Source organism: Carettochelys insculpta, chromosome 2 (assembly GCF_033958435.1).
Source record: "Carettochelys insculpta isolate YL-2023 chromosome 2, ASM3395843v1, whole genome shotgun sequence".
Classification (NCBI taxonomy): domain Eukaryota; kingdom Metazoa; phylum Chordata; order Testudines; family Carettochelyidae; genus Carettochelys; species Carettochelys insculpta.
Genome location: NC_134138.1, coordinates 128,800,837 through 128,821,857, shown reverse-complemented (window position 1 = coordinate 128,821,857; position 21,021 = coordinate 128,800,837). Strand labels below are relative to the sequence as shown.

The 21,021-nt window shown below is 42.8% G+C and overlaps 1 protein-coding gene across 2 annotated transcripts in view; it reads left to right on the top strand.

Moving 5' to 3' along the window:
* Positions 1-948: 948 nt before the first annotated feature.
* Positions 949-21,021, top strand: part of PRP4K (pre-mRNA processing factor kinase PRP4K) — a 50,950-nt gene continuing 30,877 nt past the window's right edge. For both annotated transcript variants that reach the window (XR_012644505.1, XM_074987736.1), the window contains exons 1-3: positions 949-1,023; positions 13,251-14,447; positions 20,789-20,959. Coding sequence is in view for 1 of the 2 variants with exons in the window: in XM_074987736.1 (XP_074843837.1) it covers positions 986-1,023; positions 13,251-14,447; positions 20,789-20,959 (1,406 nt within the window). In the remaining variant the exon portion in view is untranslated. The remainder of the gene's footprint in view (positions 1,024-13,250; positions 14,448-20,788; positions 20,960-21,021) is intronic.

Sequence of the window (21,021 nt, the reverse complement as noted above, 5' to 3'; positions counted from 1 at the left end):
GCTCATTGGTGCCCGCTCTTGACATTAACACAATTGAAGCCTTGTTTACTAGCTACAAAGTTTTATAAAACATAATTTAAAGATAGCTGCACTTGTGCTTTGGGGTTAAGGTCCCCAGCCGTTCCTCTTTTACTTAACTCCCCACATACACAACTTAATGCAGCTTCTATTGCTTGGGGTTGCACTGCTGGTTTTCATCATTTGCTGTCTCTGGCCACACACCCCAAGGGGTCCTAAGCACCTGCCCGTTCACAACCCTCCCTTTCATAGAATCATAGAACATTAGAACTGCAAGGGCACTTGAGAAGTCATTGAGTCCAGCCCCCTGCACTCACAGCAGGACCAAGTACCCTTTAGACTATCCCTGATCGGTGTCTATCTAACCAGCTCTTAAATATCTCCAGTGATGGAGATTCCATAACCTCCCTAACTTATTCCAGTGTTTGACCACCCTGACAGTTAGGAAGTTTATCCTAATGTCCAATCGAAACCTCCCTTGCTGCAGTTTAAGCCCCCTGATCCTTGTTCTAGCCTCAGAGGCCAAGGAGAACAATTTTTCTCCCTCTTCCTTATAACCCTCTTTGAGGTACTTGAAAACCACTGTCATGTTGTTTCATCCTGTCCCCAAATGCCCTGTCCCGACCCCCAACATCGTCCGTCTCTCAGAAGCGGAGCGTCGCCGGCCCGCCCCATGCAGCTTCCAGTCTCACCGCGTCCACATCACTTGAGCCGCGGAGACAGGTTGAAACGCTCCCCTCCCTGACCCAGGCCTTCTAGCCTTGCGCTGGAAGAGGAAGAGGCACTTGACAGACGCTCCCTGGAGAAAAGAGCCACCGGAAGAGACTCGCGCCCTCGCGGGAGGGTGAGGTTCGCTTCCGGTGGTCGCCGAGTTGGTGCGTTTCCTGGCTTCGACCCTTGACGCCTCGTTGCGCATGCGCTGCGGCCTCGTCTCGCTAGCGGCAGCGAAGGAGTTTGGAAGTTGAAAATGGCCGCCGCGGTGGAGTCTGTGCTGCCGGAGCCCGAGTAAGAGATAGGGCGGCCCCTGGGGGGAAGACGCTTGCGGGGGAGGAGGCGAACGGGAGGGAGAAGCGACTAGGCGCCTGTGCTGCGCGGTGGTTGTAACCGTCTCTAAGTCTCATTTTCGCGGGTGAGGCGCGAGGGCCTCGGCCGGGCCTTCGCCGTGGGACCCAGCGTGAGCCGGGGTAGGGGCACTGCACGTGGGCGTCCGTTGCCCCGGCCAGCACGAGCCAGGCCACGAGGGGAGAGGCCGCGCGTGCGCGCGCTTGGAGTTGCGGCGGGTCCCGGGTTCTCGTGCTCCCTTCCCGCGGTGGGGGCTGAGGGGAAAGCCCCGTGTTCGGGCCTTTTAAATACAGGCGCATTGTTCCCCGCGCACCGCCCTCCCGATTTTATCCCGCTGGCTGTTTGCTGCCCCTGAGGAGGACGTTGCTAATTTCCTCTCACCCTAGAGCTACTGGCGCGGTCTGCTTGTCCCTAGCGGAACTGGGCCCGGCTCTCCCCGAGTTGGGGTATCCAACAGTTTGGAGGCTGTTCCCTCGCAGCTGCCCTTGCGGACCGCAGGCCGTGCATGGGGAGGGGTGTAAGACCAGCCTTGTCTTGTGTTTAGTGCTGCGGGTGTAAAGCACGTTGTGAGAGAACAAGGATCTTTTGGACTTTGTTGCGCATTAGAAACTTTTATTTTGAGTTTAAAAATGGCTGGCTGAACAGTCGCTGGCAGGCGTTGAGGTGCAGGCTAGGCCTGCCACACGTCTGTGGAGTCTCCAAAGAGGCATTTAAATGAATTTCAGCTACTGTACTCTAAGATCGTGGGCAGTCCATTAAATAACGTTGCCCCCCCCCCCCCCCGAAAAAACAAAAACAAATCAACCTTACAAGCCACACAACTCCTTTGTGGGCATAGAGAGAGTTTACACTGGCAGCTTACGTTAGTATAGGTGTGTGTCAGTGGTGTGAAATATCTGCATCTCTGAAAAACATTATTATGCTTTCCCCCAGTATAAACAGTGCTACTTTGATAGAATTCTTCAACATAGCTATTGCATGTTTGGGAGAAGGCTTATCTATGCTGATGGGAGAACTTCTTTCTTAGGTGTGGCTGGCATCTGCTCTAAAACACTACAGCACAATATTTGTAGTTATGCTACTGTAGTGTTTTAATGTCTGGTTACTCTAAAAAGTTAGGTTAAACAAGCAATATTAGTAAGAGATGTCATTAAGCAAACCTAGCACTCTGTGTGGACAGCGTGAAGTCAGTGGAAGAATTCTTTTTTTGATGAAGCGGTTGCTTGTCAGGGAGGTGGAAGAACGCTGATGAGAGAAACGCTCATGTTGGTATAGGTGGTATCAACACTGATACAGCTACACTGCCCTAGTGTAGTATTTTAAATGTAGAGAAGCCCTTATAATGATGCAAAAAGTTTTATTGTAATATGCAGTCAATAGCAAAGTATAATATTGATCTTCGTAGGCATGCATGTGTAATATTAGCTGTGCTGTCAGTTGAAAAAATTTCCTAAATTATTCTTTGAGAGTGGCTACATAAAAGGTTAGCTTGTGTAAAAGTTAAAAACCTTTTTCAGGTTGGGCACCACTGATCGACAGATAAATCAGTTGGGGGCCACAAAAGTGAAAAGCAAAAAAAAAAAAAAAATTCTCACCTATGGGCTCTGTGAGGGAAGGTGCAGTAATGAGCTGGGTGCAAGCAGCCTGGATAAGAGAGGGGTCAAGGAGAGAGGTGGAGGTGTGGGTCTAGGTGGGAGGAAGGGATAGGAGGGTTTGGGGTCTTAAGAGAGGGCAGAAGCAGGGTGCGAGTGGGGAGTCAGAATGGAAGGGAGGTTGCAGAAACAGGGTGGGAGTGGGGTCTGGATGGGTGGGGATGCAGGAGGTGAATGAGGGGGCTCAGGATCTGGGTGATGGGGGAGCATTTACTTGCACACCTCACAATGCAAATGGCTCTGGGCCCCCACCCTCTGTTTCCAGGCACTGTCCTCTGCTGCTGTAATTGACCAGAAATCCAACTGACCAGATCAGAGGTATGATGCCTCCAGGCAGTGCTGCTGAGGTGACTGCTGCTCCCCCTCCCAGATCCAAACCAGCCATGATCCAGAACCAGGCGGAGAGTTCGTCACTCCTGTTTTAAAATCTTTCTGCTAATCTGTGATATTCTAACCTTGTAAAATTGAGACAACACTTCTCCTAGCAGAACTATTGTGGATTTTTTTTTCCTTGCTAGACTCTCTCAGATTTACTTAGCAAAAGTTTGCATGATCTACTTTCTGTCCTTGGTCTTCTGTCTACATTTTCCAACTGATACTACATAACATATAAAAAGACTTGAATTAGGTTGTGTTAGTGCCTGGAAAAAACAGCACAGGAATCCAGACTCTGGTGACTCAAAACACTGCACACATCACTTTTGTTAACTAAAATACTTATCCAGATTCATAAAGATTGTTTTATTTCAATTACGGAGGCTGGCTGTTTGTGTTTGTCTCCGGTTAGTGCTTTGTTGAATTCTGTTCTCTTGCTTCTTCATGTTTGTCAGGCCTGAGTGCACTGGAGAGGCAACAGGATCAAGCTATGCTGAGCTGATGGTGTCATGTTCCTCTGAAACAGTCAGGATAGCAAAAGAGAGTGAGGTTGATGGGCCCCAGGAGCTCATTCACCCTTTTAAAACAGAGGAAAAGATGAAGAGAACATAGGAGGGCAGAAGGGGTTTTTAGAAGCAGGTGTTCACATTGGAAGAACACAGGAGAGTTTGGATGCTGGGGAGCATGTGTCTTATAGTGGGAGATCAAATTGAGAGTTCTCTGTTCTTGATGTTGTTGTTCTGACTTTCCAGTTTCCATCCTTTCACATTCATTGACTCCTCATACCAGTATTGTCCTTTCTTCTCTCTCACTGGAGATCAAGAAATGACAAGTTTGGAGAACAGAATCTTCTAAGAGTGTTGCTCTTTTGAGATTTCTACCAGCATGTTCTATACGTCATCCCTGTCAGATTTTGGAAAGTACTTTAGACTCTTAAATCCTGTATAGAGCTCTGTACTTATCTCTAGAACTCTCACATTAGTACCTTTTGGCTTTTGTCAGATGTGCAATGAAAATATTCTTAAATCAAACAAAATATTCTGGATGGCCATCCAAGCCTGCAGTAACACACAATGACCGTGTCTACACTAGCCAAAAACTTCGAAATGGCCATGCAAATGGCCATTTCGAAGTTTACTAATGAAGCACTGAAATACATATTCAGCGCCTCATCGGCATGCGGGCGGCCACGGCACTTCAAAATTGATGTGGCTCGTCTAGATGGGGCTTCTTTTCGAAAGGACCCCAGCTACTTCGAAGTCCCCTTATTCCCATCTGCTCATAGGAATAAGAGGACTTTGAAGTAGCCGGGGTTCTTTCGAAAAGGAGCCCTGTCTGGATGAGCCACGCAGCTGCGAGCCGCATCAATTTCAAAGTGTCGCGGCTGCCTGCATGCTAATGAGGCGCTGAATATGTATTTCAGTGCTTCATTAGTAAACTTCGAAATGGCCATTTGCATGGCCATTTCGAAGTTTTTGGCTAGTGTAGACGTAGCCAATATGTGGTAGAGTGAGGGTAGAATCACATTTATCTCTCAGAAAGAGTAGTCATAAATTTAATTAACTTTTTTTTTAACAAATGTCTTTATCATGGACACGTTCTCTGGAATGGAGGCTGTAGTATAAAGAGGCCTGATATGTGTTGCATATGTAGCACGGAAGTACTTGGTAATGCTGGCTATGGAAGTGCCATGTCACTCAATACCCATTCTCACTTTTAGGTGACATTGTAAAGAAGCAGTGGGCAACATTTTCTCCTGTAAATGTAAACAAACTTGTTTCTTAGTTGTTGGCTGAGCAAGAAGTAGGATTGAGTGGACTTGTGGGATATAAAGTTTTGCTTTGTTTTAGATGCAGTTATGTATGATTAGGAACACCCAGAGTAGAGAGGTTCCAGTATACTTTGAGAAATAAACAGTCAATATAGCTATGAGTGACCAGATCAGCTGAATTAAAAACACACTGCTTTTATATGTCTACGTCTGTATATAGCCACACCTCAATCACATATTTTTTCTATATTCTTTCCCTTTACCATTGATTGTCAATGTATTTTTATGTAAACAAGCAGCTATTTCTCATCAGATTCTTTCATATGCTTGTTATAATTTGTGACACCAACAAATAATGCTGGAAGAAATAGAGGAACTGGTCATAACAAGGGAAACAAATTTTACACTTCATCTGCCTCAATGGAAACTGAAAAAAAAGGGAAAAAATTTAGTTTACAACTTTTGAAAATTCCTAGTGGCACCTGTTCAGCAAATAGGAATTTTAATAGAAGAGATTATCAAATTAGACATTGCTGTTCAAGTGATAGAGTGAAGAAGCAAGAACTACATGAAATAATTTAATGATGTATGCCAATATCACAAATGAATTCTTAAGGGTATTCATTGATCATAAGATATTTTTACTAGTAAAATTGTTGTGTAGTAATTTCTTGATATTTTAATGGTACTTCAGAATCTTATTTTAAAAGCAACCCAATACAATAAAACAACTATAGCAATTTGTGCTTGTCTGTATAATTTCTCCCTGGACAGTGAAATGAGGTATCAGTCACAGAGCTACAGGTGGCTCAGTCTGGCCATTACCACACAGGTCACTTCCTTCGGAAGTGGCATGCTAATACACAGAGCGAAAGGCGCTAATGAGGTGCAGGTGCAATTTTCCGTGCCTCATTAGCATAACGTCACATGATCTGGAGTCTGGAAGACCATTCTTCTGGACTCCAAAATGCCGTGTAGAAGTGCGGCCCCCGGGGGGGCTTCCAGAAGGAGGAGGTCCTTCCGGAGGCCCCTTCTTCCCAAAAATTTTTGGGAAGAAGGGGCCTCCGGAAGAAGCACGTCCTTCCGGAAGCCCCCCTGGGGGCCGCGTTTTTACACAGTGTTCTAAAGTCTGGAAGAATGGTCTTCCGGACTCCAAATCACGTGATGCTATACTAATGAGGCGTGGGGAATTTGCATCCGCACCTCATTAGCATCTTTCGCTCCATGTATTAGCATGCCGCTTCCGAAGGAAGTGACCTGTGAAGAAACGGCCTCTGTGATTGACCAGCTTTTTCATGTTGTGATACATAACAAGTAGAACTGTCAATTAATTGTGGTAACTCAAGTGAGTAACTCAAACAAATTAACTAAATTTTAAAAATATGTTTCACACTTTACCCCTGTTGGAATGAATTACTGGTGACAAATACCAATTTTATTTTGTATTAGGACATGCGTTTATATAATGAAATTATGTAGTTAATTACTAAATACTAATTTAGTAATTAGTGTTAGTTGCACATTTAAAGACAGGAAATGTAAATTTTAAATTTATCCAACAAAAATTTTAACTTTCAAAATGTACTTAATATAGTGTCCTGAATAACTGTACCCCTTACTATACGGCAGGATTACTGTTTCTTTTTTAATCTATTCCTTTTTATGACTTTTACATTTTCACAATGTTACCTTTATGATGGGTTAGAGATTGTTAGGGACAGGGTTGTCCCAACGGAGGCATGGGGAAACAAGGTCTGGGGCAAACCCACCTCTGGGCCTCCAGACATGGGGCCCTGGGCAGCCTTCCCTGCTCTACCCTGTCCTGGCCAGGGATTACCCGTGACAGGGGATGGGCGGCATATGGCATCAGCAGCTGTAAGGGATTGCTTACCACCACCACCACCACCCCCGCACTTACCACGTGGTGCTTCACTGTGCCCTTCCAGCCTGCTGAGCCCTACTTTTCTGCAAGTGGCTGGAGGTCTCTCTGCTGCTCGCAAAGAAGCGGGGCTCAGTGGGCCAGGATGCAGCAATAAACAGTCACATGTGAGTGCAGGGGTAGGCGATCCCCTGCTGCTGCCGCCACTGCTGTCTGCCTGCGTTGCCTCTGCTGTGCCTCAGGCAATCTTTTCTCAGCTGTCCATAGAACTGGGGTGGCTGCCACAGGCCTATATGGCTGCCCCACATCATCCTACTGATGGGGGATGGCTTTGGCTAGGGGTTAGGATGACTATTTAATATGTAAAAAATATGAATTAATCCATTTCCACTTCTAAAGGGCACTAAATTTGGGTCAGAAATTGTCTTCCCTAGTTTTATCACACTGAGGCTGTGTCTACATTACACCATAAAGTTGATTTTAAGGCAGTTAGTTCGATTTTACAATGTCACTCTCTAAATGGTGACTGCCACTAGGTCCATTTTTAGGGCTCACTAAGGTTGATATTATTATACCCACAAAATGAGTCGGCGTAGCGCCAGGTTCAAATTTAAAAGGTCAGATTAATGTTAGTGTGGAAATGGTGTGAATGCTAATGCGAAAGGGGTAGGTTTAGAAGATAAAAAAAGAACAAGTTAAAAATCACTTAGGAAAGCTAGATGCCTGCAAGTCTCCAAGGCCTGATGAAATGCAGCCTAGAATACTCAAGATGCTGATGGAGGAGGTATCTGAGCCATTAGCTATCATCTTTGGAAAATCATGGGAGACAGGAGAGATTCCAGAAGTCTGGAAAAAAGGCAAATATAGTGCCCATCTATAAAAAGGGGAATAAGAACAACGCAGGAAACTACAGACCAGTCAGTTTAACTTCTGTGCCCAGAAAGATAATGGAACAAGTAATTAAGGAAATCATCTGCAAACACTTGGAAGGTGGTAAGCTGATAGGGAACAGCCAGCATGGGTTTGCAAAGAAGAAATCATGTCAAACCAGTCTGATAGCTTTCTTTGATAGGATAACAAGCCTTGTGGATAAGGGAGAGGCGGTGGTTGTGGTGTACTTAGACGTCAGTAAGGCATATGATCGTCTCACATGATATTCTTATCAATAAACTAGGCAAATACAACTTAGATTGGGCTTCTATAAGGTGGATGCAAAACTGGCTGGATAACCGTACTCAGAGTAGTTATTAATGGTTCTCAATCCTGCTGGAAAGGTATAACAAGTGGGCTTCTGCAGGGGTCTGTATTGGGACTGGTTCTGTTCAATATCTTCATCAATGATTTAGATATTGGTATAGACAGTACGCTTATTAAGTTTGCAGATGATACCAAGCTGGGAGGGGTTGCAGCTGCTGTGGAGGATAGGGTCGAAATTCAAAATGATCTGGACAAATTGGAGGAGTGGTCTCAAGTAAACAGGATGAAGTTTAATAAAGAAAATGCAAAGTGCTCCACTTAGGAAGGAACAATCAGTTTCACACACACAGAATGGGAAGCGACTGTCTAGGAAGAAGTATGGCAGAAAGGGCTCTAGGGGTTATAGTGGACCAAAAGCAAAATATGAGTCAAGTGTGATGCTCTTGCAAAAAAAGCAAACTTGATTCTGGGATGCATTAACAGGTGTGTTGTGAACAAGACACGAGAAGTCATTCTTCCACTCTACTCTGCTCTGGTTAGGACTCAGATGGAGTATTATATCCAGTTCTGGGCGCTGCATTTCATGAAGGATGTGGAGAAATTGAAAAGGGTCCAGAAAAGAGCAACAAGAATGATCAAAGGTCTAGAGAACATGACCTGTGAAGAAAGGCTGAAAGAATTGGGCTTGTTTAGTTTGGAAAAAAGAAGATTAAGGGGGGACATGACAGCGGTTTTCAGGTATCTAAAAGGGTGTCATAAGGAGGAGGATAGAACAAGAAACAATGGGCTTAAACTGCAGCAAGGGAGGTTTAGGTTGGACATTAGGAAAAAGTTCCTAAATGTCAGGGTGGTCAAATGCTGGAATAAGTTGCCTAGGGAGGTTGTGGAATTTCCATCTGTGGAGATATTTAAGAACAGGTTAGATAAATGTCTATCGGGGTGGTCTAGACGGTACTTGGTCCTGCCATGAGGGCAGGGGGCTGGACTTGATGACCTCTCAAGATCCCTTCCAGTCCTAACATTCTGTGATTCTATTTACATTGAATTTATTGGCCTCCAGCGATTTCCCCCATATGTATTCTACAATGCCACACGGTTGTTTGCTCTGGCCGCTTCCATCTCCATTGGTCTCCAGGTGCACAGAAAATGGGCAACAGGAAGCATGCAGTTGAATTTGGCATTGGGAAGCTCAGGAAGTTGAAGTAGGAACCTGGGCCCATTTTGAACTCATTTCTTTATTATCAGTGCAACGATTGCATCTACCCATGAAAAACTAGCCCCAAGATGGGATGGTGGCTTCTTCCCTGCACAGGGTATAGCAGGAGAGGCCAACATTTTTTTCAGCGCTGGTGCCAACCCCCGCATCATATGGTCGCTAGGCTGTGGGGGTCAAGCTTATATGAGAGGCCCAGAAGTTTCTTTTCTGCAGTTCACATTTGTACAGGATCTGCCCCCCTCTTCCACCCCCCCCCCCACCAGCATCATGCAGACAGGGTCTATCCTCCACCTAACCACATCATGTGGCTGGCTCCCAACCCAATAAAAGCACATGCCTGCAGTGCAGTGCAGACCATGCTGCCAGATAGCACCATGTCCTGGCTTGCACGCAGTGAAGGCTCCAAAGGTGGTAAAAATTTTGAGGGGCTGGCTGTTGCTGGGGGAAGTCTTCCCACCCCGCAGCAAAGATTTTGTGGGCTGGCTGTTGCTGGGGGGAAGTGCCCCCCTCTCTCACGGCAAAGATTTTTGGGGGTTGACTGTCTTTGTTGTGTTTTCGGTGGGGCAGCACGTGCCAGGGGCTGCTAGAAAGCCAATGAGGGGGACCTGTCAACAGGTCCCTCAACTACATTCCCACTGCCAGAGAAAGCCCCTGAAGGGACCATCTCAACTGGTCCCTCAACTACCCCGCCCCAGCCCCTGATCATATGTTTGGGGGGCTGGCCCTGCATTCAGTGGTATTCATGGCTCCTCCTCCCTGTCCTCGCCAGAGACAGCCTCTGAAGGGACCATATCAACTGGCCCTTCCACAACACCCCCGCCCTATTGCAGGAGCCATCATACCAAAGCAAGCTTCAGAAATTTGGCTCCATTTCACAAAAGCACATTTTGTTTTCAGGTAACTGAATTGTTTCTGTTATTATTTGTAAGATATCATACCATACATACTGCACTTTCAAGGGGGGAAAGGTAGCTGAGAGACCAGTTGAGATGGCACAGTCATTCTGACGTGTGGGTGTGACAGTCCCCTGCCGGTCGCGTTAGTTGGCTGATCAGGAAGAAGTCGTACCAAAAGGGAATAGTAATAATGTGAAGGTGTTCTTTCAACCGGGGGAAAGCAGCTGAGCAACCGATTCACGTGGTTCAGTCACCTTCTGAAGCCAGCCTATTTGGTTTTCTTTTGCCTGGGATTCCCTACTTTTACTTCTTTCCTTCTGAAAAAATGGCTGGTTGCTTTCCACGGGAAGGGAATGAGGGCAATGCAATGTGGGAAGATGACATCACATACCCACAAGCACGTGCAGGGCATTTTTTTCCCGTACTGCACCAATGGCATGGGGGGAACAGAATGCTACGGGGATGAGGAAACTGTGGGATAGGTTTGGCAATTCAGTGTGGCAGCACTAATTTGACTTTGCCTGGAGGTGAGGATACGCAAATTCAAATTTATAAAACTCAGTGTTATAAAATCAAACTTATACTGTAGCATAGGTGTAGTTTTTCTAATTCTGTGGGTTGAAGCTTGCCTGATAAGTTTCTCTTTAATGCTATTAAGTATATTACACATATTCCTTTTTTTGTTTGGAGAACAATTGCAACTCAGTTTTGTTTATCCAGAATTCTGTGTTCCTCATTATGTTCTCCCAGGAGTGAGGCAAGAGGAAAGTTTTAAATGTATATAGCTGAAGTTATGTGCAATATAGCTTCCCCTCCCTGTTTTACAGATCAGTTATTTTTAGTTTTAATTGAAAGGATTGCCAGGCAAATGTTATGTGTGTCAGTCAACAGTGGCTATTTAGTTAAAATAATTGTGTAATTTTTTTTGCATACAGCCTTAGGTGTCTAAAGATTTCACCCTTTATTTGAGAGACAGATAAGCAGATACATATGTCTTGCTGCAAGGAAGGATTTTCTGATACTCATTCTAAATTGTTCTTTCTTAAGTTATCAGGGTCCACGTAGTCACTTCTACCATATTATAGAAATACCTTTGGTTTCTCTAGTATTTACATCCCCTCTATGTCAAACTTTGTGCACACTTATGAAGAAGAATTAACACAGCTAAATAGTAACAGAGAGGAAGCCGTGCTAGTCTATGCACTATCAAAACAAAAAGCAGTCAAGTAGCACCTTAAAGACTAGCAAAATAGTTTATTAGGTGAGCTTTCATGGGACAGACCCACTTCTTCAGACCATAGCCAGACCAGAACAGACTCCTGGTCGGGCTATGGTCTGAAGAAGTGGGTCTGTCCCACAAAAGCTCACCTAATAAACCATTTTGCTAGTCTTTAAAGTGCTACTTGACTGCTTTTTGTTTTAACACAGCTAAGTAAATCAACCCATATAAGATAATGCACAAATGGCTTCATTAGGTGTTTTGTGCAGTCCTTTGAAACTGACGTACAGATGTGTGTTTTGGTATTTGAAAATAAAGTACATGCTTTTAAAATATTTAACCTTGAACACTCCTGTGGATGGCATAGTGATAAGATACTATTGGGGAAATTCTGCACTAAATAATTAAAAATTCTGCAACAATGTTTTAAAATTTGTCATGTTATCAAAATAACACAATATAATCATGCCAGTTTCTATTATTTCAGTAATTTATTTCAGAATTTGTCATCAAGTATGCCTGTACCAATACAGACCAAAAAAATTATTCAAGAAATTTTTTTTTGCAGATAGATTCTTTTACTGGGCATAATAATAAAGATTTTTGTGTCATCATTCGTATTGTAAATAAACATATTTCCTATGATCCTTTTGAAGCAATGTGAAGGTTTAGGGATGACAGATTTAAACGAGAGAGTTTAAGGAGCAGGAATAAATTTCTGGGAATGAGGTTGGGAATGAACAGAAGTAGGTAAAATTTCAGATTTTTAGCTGAGCAGGTGAAGATTGTTGGGAATATGGGAGTTTCTTCCATTCAGAGACTGGCTGACTTCCAGATTCTCCCATTTAGTAAGAGATACGGGGCCTTGTTCCCTTGTGCACTTGCACTCCACTGTCCATTCATTCAGGTATTTATGCACATGTGTTGGTGTACCTTCTCTTCCCTTGTCCCCATGTAACCCTGCACCCCTATTCCTATTCAGCTCCTGGCTCAGTGTTGTCACTTCATTAGCTCTTGTGTCCCGACCCTGGTCCGTCTGCCCCGTTCCACCCCACTAGCCCTTCTGAACCTCAGTATATGCCCCCAGCAGCCTTATGTGCCCTGCTGTGTCCAAGCCCCCATATCCCATGCTTTCTCACTTGACCCCACAAGCAGGGTGCTTTGAGGAAGACAGCTTCTTCCCGCTCTTTGTCACTGGCTGCTTCAGCTCAGGGACCAGCTGTCCTCTGTTCTAGTGCCACATCAGTCCCCAGTGGGCAAAAGGAGTAATTGAAGTTTCCCTTTCCCTGCCCATTAGAATCAATTATCCTGGGGAGCAGGAGGTGGGGATGAATTCTGCTCTTGCACAGTGCTGCAGAACAATGTTTCCTGATTTTCTTCCATCCAGGTATGGAATAAATTATGTACACCAAGTCATGTGAGTGTGCATCAGCTGTAGAAACAAAAATACTAGCTGTGAGTTTTCTGCTAATTATCTGGGTGGCATTTGAATTTTTCCTGAATGGTTGTACAAGTTCACAAAATTCCCCAAAGAGGAAGTAGTAAGAAGTTAATAGAGGTAAGATTAGGTGGTACATAAAAATATTGCACAGCATAGCTGAGTAATGCTAACATATGAACGCTACTGTCAACGTTAAGCCTAAAAACAGACACAATTTGCATTATAAATTTGTGATGTATATGAGCTAATATACTTGTTGGATCTCCCATCATCAGTACTATTTGGATATCAAAATAACCTGCATGGGTGGGATGTTTACTTGCTGTTACAGCGTGGGTTGTGTGATGATTCTCTAGACAGAAGGTAACTTTTCAGCATCTCAGAATTTTAATCTAATTTAGATTTCTTGATTTTTTTGGAGCATTTTTATGAATCTTACGAAAATTGTCAAGATAATTATTTAAAAAACTTAGTGAAAAGAAGTATTTGATGTCTGCTGATTCTCTATTTTAATTTATTTGCAGAATTGAAGATGCTGATATTTCTGAGAGAAGTGTCAATGAAGAAAATGGGGAAGTATCGGAAGGAGACCAGCCTCAGAACAAACACAGCCGACACAAAAAAAAGAAGCACAAACACCGAAGTAAACACAAGAAACACAAACATTCTTCAGAAGAAGACAAGGACAAAAAACATAAACACAGGCACAAACATAAGAAACATAAACGGAAAGACATTGTTGATGCCTCTGACAAAGAAGATGGACCAGCAAAAAGAACTAAAATTGATTTCTTAGCTCCTCTAGAAGATTTGGAGAAACAAAGAGCATTATTAAAAGCTGAACTTGAGAATGAGTTAATGGAAGGAAAGGTTCAATCTGGGATGGGATTAATATTACAAGGTTATGAGTCAGGCTCTGAGGAAGAGGGAGAAATCAATGAAAAGGTGAGAAATGGCAACAGGTCTTCAACTAAGTCATCAAACAGTAAAGGGAAACCTGAGCTTGTGGACAATAAGACAAGTTCAAAAAAAGCAAGTAAGAATGAATCAAAAGAACGGACTAGGCACAGATCTGATAAAAAGAAAAGCAAGGTAGGAATTGATGGTGTGAAAGAGAAAGCAACTAGGAGTAAATCAAAGGAGAGGAGAAAATCAAAAAGCCCATCTAAAAGAACTAAATCTCAAGATCAAACAAGGAAATCAAAGTCTCCAGCCCTTAAAAGACGATCTCAAGAGAAAAATAAAAAATCTAAGTCTCCTCCAGAGGATAAGAACAAAGCAGACGATAAGAGTAAACTAAGAGATCGCAGAAGGTCTCCAGTTGTAAATGAAAGCAAAAGTCGAGATCGTGGCAAAAAATCCAAATCTCCAGTAGAACTAAGAAGCAAATCCAAAGACAGAAGGTCACGATCAAAAGACAGGAAATCAAGGAGATCAGAGACTGATAAAGAGAAGAAGCAAATTAAATCTCCTTCTAAAGATGCTTCTTCAGGGAAAGAAAACAGGTCTCCTAGTAGAAGACCTGGCCGCAGCCCTAAAGGAAGAAGCTTATCTCCAAAACGTGATAAATCACGAAGAAGCAGGTCTCCTCTTCTTAATGATCGCAGATCAAAACAGAGTAAATCACCTTCTCGAACTCAGTCTCCTGGCAGAAGAGCGAAGAGCAGATCGGCAGAAAGGAAACGAAGAGAATCAGAAAGAAGGCGCCTTTCTTCTCCCAGGTAACTTTAAAATACTAAACACCAGAGATGCTCAAGTCGGTGTAAAAATCAGAACGCTTGAGAATTTCGTACTATCCTGTCAAAGTACAGCTTTATCTAAAAGTGGCTGAGAAAATGGCATTAATTGCATTTTTTTATCTAAACTTAGTTCTTTTTGTGTAGTCAGTTCGCAAATAGATATATTTTCTAACTTCTAGACATTCGTACCTAATCTGTTTTTCTGGCAGTTGTGCTGGATATTTTTGGGGCTGATATTGATCACACCCAGTAATAAAGTTTTGTAGCTCAAATTAGTCTTTGTTTCTGTCAATTGGACACAGAATTTTGGCTTATTTAGAAAGTAGTTAGCAATCCTGCATGTTGGTCTGCAATCTAAATTAAAATGTAGTTAATCCTTTTATAGCAGAGTTCGGTCTTTAATGTTGACAAGAACATTTTAGTAATAAAGTCAGCATATATGACTGAACACACACATTGGAGTAAGATGATGCCATGTTTAGTCATTTATAAAACAAGTAGTTTCACTTTTTAAAGATTATTTGAGCCATGCTAGAATTTATTTTTTTTTGCCTGTGTACTTGATGGTGCGCCTGCTTGGCTCACTGCTGTATCACGCTTCGTTAGCTATACTTAAATGAGGGGTGACAGACTTAAATCTCTTAGTAGGTGCATTCTGCATCTTATGCTTTATTTATGGTAATAAGAGTAGGAAATATTCAGTGTAGTTTTAAATATAAATGCTGTTACAAAATCTGTGTCCTTCTGGTTTTTTTTTCGCTGAGAGAGATAAAGCTAGGGCAATAGCCATCCTAATAGCAGAAATCTGTAAAACAACTTGTATTCTATTTGAAACGAAATAATTTTAAAGAAGAACAAAAACTTGAGAAAAAGATTCAGTGTTTGGTTTATAGAGCTGTCTTTTTTAGAGTGCTTGCAGCTCAGTTGGGAGTTGCAGCCGCTGCAGTGTAGAGCAGCACATTTTAAAAACATCAGTAAGGCTTTTAATTTATATCAATGGGTCCAGTTCAGCAGATAGTTGGCCTTGGATTGAGAATGTAAGAAAATTTGTTTAAAAACTATGTTTTGCAAGCACTGTGTGTGGAGGCTAGGGTCTGCACTAATCAGTCTAGATGTCTGGAATTTTAAAGCCCCTCTAGCTGCTGGAATAGAGAGATTCTCCGCCCCCCCCCCCCCCCAAAAGTAACCACATCACAAGTTGAGAGATGTCTGTACTTATATCTGTCTCTCTCTTTCACCTTCTCATGCCACTCTGCTGGCTGTAGTTATGAAGTGGGCTCTCTTGCATTGTCCTCACTTTGCTTTTGGCTGCTGCAGTGCAATTAACTCCACTGTTCTTTGCCTCCAGAAGCTTCTGGATTTGTTCAGAGTCTTACTCTATAAATTCAGTTTTTCCTGCTCATATATGCTACGTCTACATGTGAAGCCTACATTGAAATAGCTTATTTCGATGAATAACGTCTACACATCCTCCAGGGCTGGCAACGTCGACGTTCAACATCGACATTGCGCAGCACCACATCGAAATAGGCGCTGCGAGGGAACGTCTACACACCAAAGTAGCACACGTCGAAATAAGGGTGCCAGGCACAGCTGCAGACAGGGTCACAGAGCGGACTCAACAGCAGGCCGCTCCCTTAAAGGGCCCCTCCCAGACACAGTTGCACTAAACAACACAAGATCCACAGAGCCGACAACTGGTTGCAGACCCTGTGTATGCAGCATGGATCCCCAGCTGCAGCAGCAGCAGCCAGAAGCCCTGGGCTAAGGGCTGCTGCACATGGTGACCATAGAGCCCCGCAGGGGCTGGAGAGAGAGCGTCTCTCAACCCCTCAGCTGACGGCCACCATGACAGACCCCGCTATTTCAATGTTGCGGGATGCGGATCGTCTACACGTGCCCTACTTCGACGTTCAACTTCAAAGTAGGGCGCTATTCCCATCCCCTCATGGGGTTAGCGGCTTTGACATCTCGCCGCCTAACGTAGATGTTAACATTGAAATAGCGCCCAACACGTGTAGCCGTGACGGGCGCTATTTCGAAGTTAGTGCCGCTGCTTCGAAGTAGCGTGCACGTGTAGACACGGCTATAGAGTTCCCAAGCTGCAACAGAATGAAACTGATGAATCTTAAATCTGATCTGTGCTGGAGATTTGTTTCAGTAGCTGTTGGCCAGCCTTCTGTGTACCTGAACTTGTTGCAGATTCCTGCTGTGGACAAGAGAGGTTCTTTGCACCAGTAGAGCTCACGCTAGTTTCAAGTGGATGCAAATCTCTTCCAGTTTAAATAGTGGGTTTGCTTGCCTGCACTCTAGATTTGCACTAGTGAGGGTTCACTGATGACTGGCCAGTGATCATGGTGAACAGGTAAATCTGCTTGTGGACTAGAGCTTATTAACCTTTGGTTGTAATAAATCTGGAGCTACTAGCTTGATGACTCAGGAAGACAACAGTGCATCATTAACAGCTCCTCTGCTCAGTGCTTTAACTTTTACTTTTGCCCTTTGTTTGCTTTTTTCAGTGAGTTTTCAATTACTCTAATTCCTCATAGGGCTTGTCTACACTAGCTCCCTACGTCGAAGGGAGCGTGGTAAGTAGGGTGTCGGGAGTTAATTAATTAAGTGCTGCGGTGTATATGCACCACTTCATTGAGCAAATTCTCCCCTGCAGCAACTTCGAAGTGCCGGCTCGTATGTAGCCACAGCTCGCCCGCCGGTACTTCGAAGTCCCTTTGCTCCTCAAAATTCTGACGAGTAAAGGGACTTTGAAGTACCCCAGGCATTTTGACGTTCCAGCGGGTGAGCCGGCACTTCGAAGTTTAACACTTCGTAGTTGCCGTGGGGGGGGAGTTTGCTTAATGAAGTGCTGCATATTCATCATAGCACTTCATTGATAAACTCCCAACACCCTACTTACCATCCTCCCTTCAAAGTAGGGAGGTAGTGTAGACAAGCCCATACTGATGCCAATTTAAATTAGTTTTGTAAGTACAGTAAAATTCCTTTAATCAGGCACATCCAGGAACGGACAGGTGCCAGATCACCAAATTTTCCGGACTATTGGACGTCACCATAACCCCCACGCCCTAGTTCAACCCACCCCCTCTGTCACAATTTACCACCCCGCCCGTCCCCAGCTTCTTCACCACCCCCTGCAACCCTCGCGTATCTTGAGGGACTACTGTGTGCTGGACCATAACATTTTGCCAGATCACCTCCGTAAATCGGGCTATTTTTGCCAGATTTTGAGCCATCAGGATTTCCTAGTCATCAGAGGCCGGATTAAAGGAATTTTACTGTAAATATTTCACACAAGCTTTGTTATTTTTATAATATTTACCAAAAATCTGCCTTAATGATCCACACATAGTTATGCAAAGTGTGTCTGACAGTTGGAGCGTAATGAAGGCATGAGAAGTTTATTGAAACATAGTTTTCTAATGGGATTTTGACAGGTGATTCAAATATAATTTTAAACAACTCAGTATTTAAAATAAAAACATTCAATATTTTGAAATTATTTTAAGCATTATAATGTTAAGAGTATAGCTTTCTTTGTCATTGTTGTACTTTTGCTGTGGTTCTTTAACACCGGGTAAACAGATTTGGGCTCGGTCTATAATTGAATAGGAGAACGTCAAAAAAAAAAAGGGGGGGAGCGGTATTTGAGATTCCTTGGGGGAGGCATCTTTTCACTTGGGATGGTACTGAACCAATTCCATATTGTTGGAAAGGACCACAGTTCTGAACATTTGTATCAATTAAGGATGTCTGAGCAGCTCTCATGAGAGTTAATTGGTGGTTCAGACAAATAGGCTATGTCTACGCTAGAGTGATCCTTTGAAAGAAGTTGTTCCAGAAGAGAGCTTTCGAAAAAACTTTTCAAAATATTGCATCCACACACAAAAAAAGCAGCTCAAAAGATCGATCCACTATTTCGATAGAGATCATCTATGCAGCCCCTGCACTTTTGAAAGAATGGGACAGGAATCGAAATCCAGTGCCATGAGGACTACCCTTTCTAAAGAAGGGCCTGCAGCAGGTCTACACACACACTTTTTTTTTATTAAAGAATCTTATGGAAAAAGGCGCTCTTCCTCATCTGGGAGAGGAAGAGGGATGCTGGAGAAAGGGCCGTGTGGAGCACATTTTGTGTGTAGACACTACACTTTTTTTCTTTTTTTGAAAAGTCGTGGCCTTTCTGAAAAAGAACTTGCTAGTGTAGATGCAGCCATACAGATTGAGCTAATCTTATTCTTCCTACCCATGACTAAATTTTCATTATGGTTCTGTTATACATAAAATAACTGTAGTAAATGAAGGGAAAACTAACTGCTTATATAATTTCCTGAATTCTTACATAATTGCTACATTTTATGCCATTTCATTTATGAAGAAGTGATGTCTATCTCAATACACAGTTCAGGGTTATTCTGGACCACAGCCTTCATGTTTGATTGATGTACAAATGCACTGTTGTGTGGCTTACCCGAGAAGTCAGAGAGCTTCACGTGTTCTTGTGCAACACATATCTCTGACTGTGAGGTTGTTTACTCTAGTAATTTCTGTAAAACTTTTGTCAGAGACAGGATGTGAAAAATACTTCCTGACCAATATAAATGTCACCAACAAAAGCACTGGTGTGGACAGTGCTATGTCACTGGGAGATGTTCTCCCACCAACATATTGCCACTAGTTGTTGGGGGTATTTAATTATGCCAGTGTGGAGAGCGCTCTCTCTCATCTACATAGAGTGTCTACAGTGGTGACTTCACAGTGGGGCAGCTGCATCAGTACAGATGTAAGCTGTAATGTCTGTAGTAGAGATGTAGTCCAAAGGACTACAACCCTGCTATTTTCATATGACTGCAATTTAATAAATGAATCAGTGGTATATAGAGGAGGTCACTGAAGCTAGTATATCATATGTAAGATATATCATTACAAAAAGATAAAATACCAAATGTCTGTATATTTCACACACACAATTTTTTTCCCTCTTTAATGATGAAATGTCTAAAAATGCTCCAGAGTTCTGGCAGACAAAATATGTGGCAGAATTAGCCATCTTTCCTCATTTATTCTATTTAGAAGAATAACGGTATTTTCTCTGCGTTACTTTTCCAGCCCCGTTAATTATTTTTGCAACTATTTTAAACTCTCATACTCTACAAACTTGGGCTGTTTTCCCTGAAAATAAGACTTCACTTACAGTTTGTAATTAAGTTAGTAGCCAAAATAATGTGGTGTTTAGACAATGCTTAACTTCATGTGAATTTTCCTGAGTAACAATAATTAAAAATTTAATAGATCTCAGAACATTTCACTATATTTTAAAATTAATTAGCATTTCCAGATTTCTTTGTAAAATTTTGCTGTCATCAGTTAAACTGTGTAATATTTAGAGAGGTGCTTCTTGAATACTTGCTTTTTTTCTGTTACAGAGGTAGCCACATAATGTTGATTAAATCATGGCTAGGCACATCAATTTTCTAAATTAAAATGACTACAGTGGTTTCAGCTCAAAAACTTAACAGAATTTGACCTATTGATTGTAATGTTATGCAAAAGCTCCTCTGAATTCAAATTGTATTTTATGTATCTATTTATTTCAATACTGTTGCAAGTTAACTTAAAATAGGATAATATTTAGAAATTCCTAAACACAAACTTCCTTATGCTTCTGGCTCTGTGATGGGACTTAATAAATTTTCTTGTGAGTTGTGCTAAACTCTCTGGCTATGTCTTATACAGTTCCCTTTCAAAAGGGGGATGCAAATGAGACAAATCAGAAATGCATATTAAGCACCAGTTTGCATATCTCATGCTTCATTTGCTTAATCACATTTTTGAAAGAAAAGCAGCAAAGTAGACGGGGTTCTTTTGAGATAAAACCCCATTTTCGATAGATAGCAGCCTTCTTCCTGGAAAAAAAAAATGAGAGGGAAGGGTACTTTCAAAAACACAGTTTTATTTCAAAAGAACCCCATCTACACCGCTGTTTTTCTTTCAAAAGACTTTTTGAATATGTGGTTATGCAAATGAAGTGTGAGATGTAAATTGGCACTTCATTTTGCATTTCTGGTTTGCCTCATTTGCGTTCACCCCTCAAAAGGTACTGTAATGTAGCTGTAGCCTCTGTTTGGGCAGATATTTTTAGGGATGAGACACACACAAAGTGGACTGGCAGCAGTGAATTATACTTACCCTTCTGGTGGAGTCTCACTTGCAGTAATCTTTTAAAGTGAGCTTTAAAAGAGAGGGAATTGTGCTTTTTATATTACATTTGCCTCTGATACTAGTATCTTTCTCTTCTTAATTTCAAGGACCCGACCTAGAGATGATATTCTCTCTAGACGTGAGAGATCAAAAGAAGCCAGCCCACTCAGATGGTCACCATCCAGAAGAAGATCGAGGTCTCCCATCCGCAGGAGATCTCGTTCACCACTCCGACGTAGCCGGTCTCCAAGAAGGAGAAGCAGGTCCCCTCGGAGGAGGTAAGCATATGTCCTCCAGTGGAACTTTTCAGTATTATCTAAATACAGGCCTGTTGGTCAAA